This window comes from Pelobates fuscus, chromosome 1 (assembly GCF_036172605.1).
Source record: "Pelobates fuscus isolate aPelFus1 chromosome 1, aPelFus1.pri, whole genome shotgun sequence".
NCBI classification, from domain to species: Eukaryota; Metazoa; Chordata; class Amphibia; order Anura; family Pelobatidae; genus Pelobates; species Pelobates fuscus.
In genome coordinates, this window is record NC_086317.1 from 96,366,298 (window position 1) to 96,374,508 (window position 8,211).

Genomic DNA, 8,211 nt, shown 5'->3' on the forward strand with positions numbered 1-8,211 from the left:
TGTTTGGACTATTGGAGAACTGGGGGTTTCCAAAAGGGTTCATAGGGGTCATTAGGGCACTGTACACGACTCCTAAGCCACAGATTCTAGTGCCTGGAGCCATTCCAACTCCGTTCAGCTTATCAAACAGGACCAGACATGGTTGCCCCCTCCCCTTTTGCTCTCTGTGCTATCACTAGAGCCACTACTCCACCTCATCAGAGAACACCCAGACGTAAAAAGCATTCCTATAGCACAAACTCCCTATAGTGTTTCCGCCAACGTGGATGACGTACTTCTCACACTGACAGCCGGAGAGCTCGCTCCCTCCGCTGATAGACCTCCTGGGGCACTTCGGTACCATCTCGAGCTAGAAGGTCAATCTCGAAAAGTCCTGTGCCATGCCGTTTCACATGGGGGCCCAAGACGTGGTGCTGCTGCGGTTATGGATCCAAAGACACTCCTTTAGATATCTAGGCATACAACTCGCCTCTGACCCGACCAGTTTGGGACCTCTCAACTACGACTCGATCATATGCACTCTCAAGACCAACTTAGGTTTGGAGGTCCACCTTTCTATCTCCTGGATAGGCAGAATCCATACAATTAAAATAAACATCTTGTCCCATATAATATTCTACTTCCAAGCACTCCCATTGTTGCTTTCCTGAGGGCCTACAGTCAGTAATAAATGACTAAATATAAATAAAGAAATTAAGGAAGCGTTTGTGGCTTTGGGGGGAGAAAACTGGCACTTTGGAGCAATCAGGAGCTAGTATGAGATGTGGAAAGGGTGCAAACACTAGGGGAATTGGAGAGCAACTAGATAGGGGGGGATAAAGGCATAGGAGAGTTACCTAGTGAAAGTGTATATAGGTGCCCTGATGGTTGCTCTCTATGGTGTTAATATGACTTTGTGGCTTATAATTTTAAAGTTTTATTATGTATATGTCAAATGTATAATTGATTAAGAAATATCTGCTTCACTTTAAGAGAATAATGGTGATATTTGAAACAGACTTGCATAGTAATTGTTTTAAATTATTCTCTACAGCAAGAACTCATAGACAGCATCAGCAAGAAACTGCAGGTTCTGAGGGAGGCTAGAGAAACCCTTCTTGAGGATATTCAAAGTAACAATGCACTGGGAGAAGAAGTGGAGGTGATTGTGAAAGAGGTCTGCAAATCGAATGAGTTTGACAAGTTCAGAATGTTCATTGGTGATCTGGAGAAAATTGTCAACCTTCTTCTTTCCCTTTCTGGACGACTTGCTCGAGTGGAAAACGCTCTTAATAATTTGGATGAAACTGCATCCCCTGAGGAAAGGGTGAGGAATAATAATTTACTATTTGTGAAGTGAAAGCGTGGTTATACTTTTATTGACCTAAAATACTCCAATTGGACCAATCCGTTTCCATGCTTACTGATCAAATTATATAATGTGAGCCATATCTCAATATGTAACAAATATATAATTTTTATACTTAAAGTATCACTCATATTTCTTAGAGATTCATGCATGTGACTTGACTGTTGCCAACTTGATGATGCCCCTACAGTTACAAGTAGTAAGATATAACAAATAAAACAGAGAGCTATATTCTGAAACATTCATGTTTGTATTATAGATGTAAACTGGATTCTGTCCATAGTCAGGAAGTGGCTGTTTTCTTAATAATGTGTGTGTCTTTGCTTTCATGTCGACATCAATGGAAACCATATGTGCAGTGTACAACTAATTTTGGAAAGAATGGGAGTCACATGCACAGTGTTTCATTGGGAGCTATGGCATTAGTGAGACACTCAGATTTCTGTAAATATCAGTGGAGGTAAATTGGAGACCAGACATTTGCTACAAATGGATAAAAACAGAAAATATTTAGCGATTGTACAATACTGATCTAGTCCAAAAGCAGCTCAATCACCAAAAATGGAGCCTGTCTTGTCCGATAGGGGGTAGGATAAAACCGGAAAAGAAGGTGCAGCGCCTGAAGTGTCCTTTAGGGAATGTATGCAATGACAAAAAAAGGGAACACAAAAAGGACTGATCATGTAGTAAGTTAAAAACGTCTAGATAAAGTAAGGGTGAGTAAAAATGGTACACTCACACTTTCAGGGAACTTAAATACAGCTCCGACTTGCACGCCTGTGGTACAGATTCTTCAAGTTTTCCGTACAGCGATGTGTATCCTCACAAAAAATAAGACAAAATAAAAGTATATACTGTAGTATGTTGAGCTAATAAGCAGGGGTAGGTATGTAAATAGGTGTACACTCACATATTATGGAGCCTAAGTATTGGCTCCAGAAGTAATACGCGAAGTGGTATAATTCCCACTCTAAGATATAGTTGATGTGGATATTCCTCCGTGTATATATACAAGAGTGGGGAAAAAGCTACAATACTGCGTACCATAAAACAGAGTGTAAAGCACAGTAAAAGTAATTTAATTTTTTTTTTTTTTTTTAAAAAGCCCACTCACATGCTTCAGAGCAAAATGAGGTTTGCTCAATGCAATTGGCTTGGGTGCTATTATCCCCACCAAGGATATATAGCTCAGGATTCAGCAACAGAATATCGGGTCCAAAAAAAATAAAAAATAAAAAAATACTTATATTGGCGAGAGAGATAAATATATTGCAAAAAAACAAGCAATAAAAACCATTCTGGAATTTCCCTTTAATTACGAATTGGTGGAATTCCTTTCGGTTGAAGTTGGTAAATCCCAGATTACACAGATGTTAGATTGACATTTTCTTGTTCTTACTAACCTGTGCCACTGTGATTTTCTGCAGAGAACACTGGTGGAAAAAAGGAAGCTGCTGACTACGCAGCATGAAGATGCAAAAGAATTGAAGGAAAATCTAGACCGCCGGGAACGTACAGTTTTTGAGATTTTGGCTAGCTACCTTAATGAGGAAAACCTTGCAGATTATGAGCACTTTGTGAAAATGAAATCAGCTCTCATCTTGGAACAACGAGAACTTGAAGATAAAATCAAACTTGGGGAAGAACAGCTTAAATGTTTGACCGACAGTCTCCCATCTGAACGTCTTAAATAGAGCGCAAAATCGCCAAATATGGACTTGAGCCCTTAATTGTATGGTTCCGTTTATTGGTCGTTTAAATGATTATCATCATTCATGTATGGTGTCACACATACTTATATTTAGCAATAACTCTTTGATTTGATTGGAGGATATATTTAATTTTTTTTTTTTTTTTAAAGTGGTTGTACAGATTTTATTTCGTATTTTAGATCTTTGTTTTAGAAACATTAAGTGTAAAGTTTCCAATGTCATTGTATGGCAAACTGTTACAAAACACCGCATGTTGTCAGGTTATGTGTTATGCCTGTTATATGTAAAATATAAACCTGTTCAAATCCAAGCAGCAAAGACGTGAAGTGATCATGCATTTGATCTGCAAATTTGTTCTCGAGAATATTTTATTGCAAGAGATGTAGTTAAAAATGCTGTTATTTTCTTTTTATGTTTTTTCCTCTTGGTTATTGATCAACAACCATTCTTATTGAGATATTATTTATCATTCTGAAAATCTGCCATTGTCTCAATTTTGGTTGGAGAGAACAAGTAATAAAATAAGAAAAGTATCCTATTCCATTATGTCATTTGAAACAAGCACACCTTTAATACAGCATGGTTGAAATGTTTGAGAACTGTGTATGGGTCTTTTGTTTTGAGATTAGCTTTTGAAGTCACAATCAAAGCATTTGATGTTTGTAGCAGGCAAGTGTCAAACATGAAAAGTAAACAACTAAAAAAGGAGCAGTAAACTTTCCCCCAAGCATTAGGGGAAAGGAATAAAAATCTAATTTGCTTAATTTTCTGGTTTTCAGCCTTTTAAATGTTCCTTTAAACTTTTCTGTTTGCAGTTATAAAACCGTCACATGGCAGGATTTGAAATTTTACTATTTTGAATTAAAGTTCAATTCTTGCATGCAGGTTGTATTTTACATTTTGTAGTAACAAAACTGTAGTGCCTTCTTTTTTACTTTTTAGAATCACCTGAGAATTTTAATACCAAAATGTCAATTGGCAGTGGTTCCGTATTTGATAGGAGAGAAAATGTTCACATATTTGAGTTCATGGTAAAACTACACATGTACAACACATGTTTACAAGCTGGTCTGTTCTAAATCGTGTTTCTAAAGTACTAAACATTGGCCAATCACCATGGAAACTAGTGGAACCACCAGGCACACTCTGTAGGTGACCCCTAAGCCTTCCATTTTACATTTTTGTACCACTTTTTTTTTTTTTTTTCTTTTACGGAACATTTCTCCAATGTGAATTTTTCCAGAAATAACTTCTTGCCTGTAAAAAAAAAAAACTAAAAACAAACAAACAAAAAAAAAACACAACACAAATGACGATGACTATGTACTTATACTAAATCTATTTTGTTTTGCATATTTCACACAAATGTTTTTTTAAAAATCACAAGAATTTAGTAAATGCTATAGAATTTTAGTAGTAAAATAACCAGTCCTTTATTTCTGAGTGGTTTTGAGCTGCTATTACATCAGGTTTGTAGGTTCACACAACTTTGCAGCTGGCAGGGACTCAATGAACTCCTTTTGTTAGCTTGCAAAATGTAGGGGAGACAAGATATACATGAAAATGTAGCTTCAAATGGGAAACACTTTGGGGTTTATTCGCTAATCAGAGAATTACAGTGAATTAAAATCCAAATGTAAAATTTTGGTTAAAGAAGTCGAGATGCACTTTTTTCCCTGAATTAATTCATTACAATTCTCTTGGTAGCAAAGAAACCTCTTTGTTTTTTTAAAATATACTCAGTGTGTTTAATGCACAGAGATATTATATGGATTGCAAATGTTGGATTGGTTGAGGTTTAGAATGTGCGATCTTTGGAACATTGTTTTATATTCACATGGAAAACCTATTTACAGTGCTTGCAATCTAAAGTGATTTTTCCGGTTTGTGTTGTGTTCTACGAGCCAAATTATACTGACTGTTTTACCATTCCAGTGACTGTGAATTATCATTATAGTGAAGTTGGACTGCAAAGTTGTAGTTCCAGATAGAATATAGGCAGTTTAGGGAACACAAATTATAATTTTCAAAAATGTATTTGTAAAAGAAGGCTTTTGTTGGTGCACACTAGAATAATTTCCTCAATATAATCTGTAAATTGGTTCTGTCTGCCTTTTAAAGTTCACCTGACTACTGATGGCATTGTGCACCAGGTGTAAGGATCTTACCTTGAGAGTGGAGTCAATACACAGAGTTAAAGCACCCTTTGCAATTATACACAGGCCAAGGGGACTAAAGGTAGAAATTCCCAAGGCTGTGAACCAGTGCACTGGGGCTGATAATCACCAGTGCTTCCAGGAACGAGGTACAGGCAAGGGAATGGAACCAAAGGTCAGGACAGGCAGCAGACAGGCAAGAGCGAAGGACGAGCAGAGGATCAAAACCAGAGTCAGATGAAAAACCAACAGGAACAAACGATAGAAACATAGAATGTGACGGCAGATAAGAACCATTCGGCCCATCTAATCTGCCCAGTTTTCTAAATACTTTCATTAGTCCCTGGCATTATCTTATAGTTGGGATAGATAGCCTTATGCCTATCCCACGCATGCTTAAACTCCTTTACTAAAATTGAGGACATGATGTTAGTCATGATTCTGAAAATATAAGGCCATTCAAGATTTTTAAAGGGGGATTTGAACCTGAGACCTCTTGATCTGCAGTCAAATGCTCTACCACTGAGCTATACCCCCAATTTGGTAGGTTTTGACAAGGATCTGACAAGGATCAATAGCCAAGGCGGGGTTATATAGGCTGGAATCAGCAGACATCAGGAACAGGTGAGTAAAGTCCAAGCATCAGTGGCGTCGCTAGGGGGGGGGCAGAGGGTGCCATGCCCCCCCCCCACATCATGCTATGCCACCCCTTGGGCCCCCCCAAATGCCAGCAACCTACTGGCTATGTGTTTGAATTATATTCCCTCGGGCTGTAACAATCTGTGACAGCCCGAGGGAATGCAGGGCAGAGCAGCTGGAGCGCTGGGTCAAGTGCTGTCTGGGGCCGGAGGGAGCACTGACAGGCTCCCCGGCAAAGGCCCCGTCCCCAAACGAAGCCCCGCCTCCCGCACACAAGCCCCGCCCCCGCCGTTAAGCAGCAGCCCATGCTGCTGCTGGAAAGCATGGAAGATGGCTGCCTGACCACCAGCCACAGGCTCCAGGGACAGGTAGGCTTAATGTGCTTGTGTGTGTCTGTCTCTCTGTCTGCTAGTGAGGAAGTTTGTGTGTCTGTGTGTATGGATTCAGCAGTCTGTCTGTGTGTGGACTCAGAAGTCTGTGTGTGTGTCTGTGTCTGTGTGTATGGACTCAGCAGTCTGTGTCTGTGTGTGTATGGACTCAACAGTCTGTGTGTGTGTGTGTGTGTATGGACTCAGCAGTCTGTGTGTATGGACTCAGCCGTCTGTTTCTGTGTGTGTGTGTGTATGGACTCAGCAGTCTGTGTGTATGGACTCAGCAGTCTGTTTCTGTGTGTGTGTGTGTATGGACTCAGCAGTCTGTGTCTGTGTGTGTATGGACTCAGCAGTCCGTGTGTGTGTGTATGGACTCAGCAGTCTGTGTGTGTGTGTATGGACTCAGCAGTCTATGTGTGTGTGTGTGTGTGTGTATGGACTCAGCAGCAGGACCGCCATCAGGGCATGACAACCATAACGGTTGTCATGGGCCCGGCGGTCCTGGGGGGCCCGAACTACTCTGGCAGTCCGAGCCCCACATTCCTTATGTGCACTTATATATATTTTTTGCTATATATATGTGCACAGAGGGCCCCCTGCTACCTGTACATTGAAGAGGGGGCCCAGCAGCACACTCTGTCCTCCTTTCCAGCTGCTCTCTGTCTAACTTCCCTACGCCCTGCGGCCGCCCATGGCAACGCTCCGCACAGCACGCAGACCTGTCTCACGAGAGTTAGTCAGAGAGGAGCTGGAAAGGAAGACAGTGTGTGCTGCTGGGCCCCCTCTTCAATGTAACGCGGCTGGCTCTCTCCATCATGCCACCAGACCACCAGGGAATACGATCTCCCCCCTCCCTGGCACGATAAGAACCAGGGAGGGGGAAAAAAATTGAAATATACACAAATAAATTAAAAAAAAAAATACTCCCCTCCCCCCTATTTTACACACACACACACTGCATCCTTACAAGCACACACTCTGCACTACACACACTACATTCACTAAACACACTCTGCACTACATTCACTAAACACACTTTGCAACACACACACTGCATTCACTTTACACACGTTGCACTCACTACAAACACTACATTTACTAAACACACTTTGCACTCACTACAAACACACTACATGCTCTATACACACTACATTTACTATGAACACTACATCCACTACAAAAACACACACTCTGCATTCACTATACACACACCTACATTCACTACACACACACTCTGCATCTGATGCATGCATACAAACATTACATACATTACACAAAACATACAATCTGCATCCACTTTACACAATGCATCCATGACACACATACTGAATCCACTATACACACTGCATCCATGACACACATACCGCATCCACTACACACATTATACATTCACTATACACACTGCATCAATGACACACATTCTACATCCACTACACACACACACTTCATCCTTGTGGGCAGCTCGGGGCTGGCCCTGGGGGCCCAGATCTTGAGCTGTGTCAGGGGCCCTAAAATTTCTGATGGCAGCCCTGCTCAGCAGTCTGTGTGTGTATGGACTCAGCAGTCTGTGTGTCTCTGTGTGTGTATGGACTTAGCAGTATGTGTGTGTGTGTGTGTGTATGGACTCAGCAGTAAGTGTGTGCGTATGGAATCAGCAGTGTGTGTGTGTCTGTGTGTATGGACTCAGCAGTCTGTGTGTGTGTGTGTTTATGGATTCAGCAGTCTCTGTGTGTGTGTGTGGGGGGGGGTGTATGGACTCAGCAGTCTGTGGGTGTGTATGGACTCAGCAGTCTGTGGGTGTGTATGGACTCAGCAGTATGTGTGTGTGTGTATGGACTCAGCAGTCTGTGTGTGTGGACTCAGCAGTCTGTGTGTGTGTGTGTGTGTGTGTGTATGGATTCAGCAGTCTGTTTGTGTGTGTATGGACTTGGCAGTCTGTGTGTGTATGGACTCGGCAGTCTGTGTGTGTATGGACTCAGCAGTCT

The 8,211-nt window shown here is 41.3% G+C and overlaps 1 protein-coding gene across 2 annotated transcripts in view; it reads left to right on the plus strand.

Annotated features, from left to right (window-relative positions):
• The window catches only part of SHROOM2 (shroom family member 2), a 207,180-nt gene extending 203,527 nt beyond the window's left edge, over positions 1-3,653 (plus strand). For both annotated transcript variants that reach the window (XM_063450082.1, XM_063450081.1), the window contains 2 exons: positions 1,034-1,306; positions 2,776-3,653. In XM_063450082.1, the coding sequence (XP_063306152.1) occupies positions 1,034-1,306; positions 2,776-3,042 (540 nt within the window). In that variant the 3' untranslated portion in view covers positions 3,043-3,653. The remainder of the gene's footprint in view (positions 1-1,033; positions 1,307-2,775) is intronic.
• Positions 3,654-8,211: the final 4,558 nt, after the last annotated feature.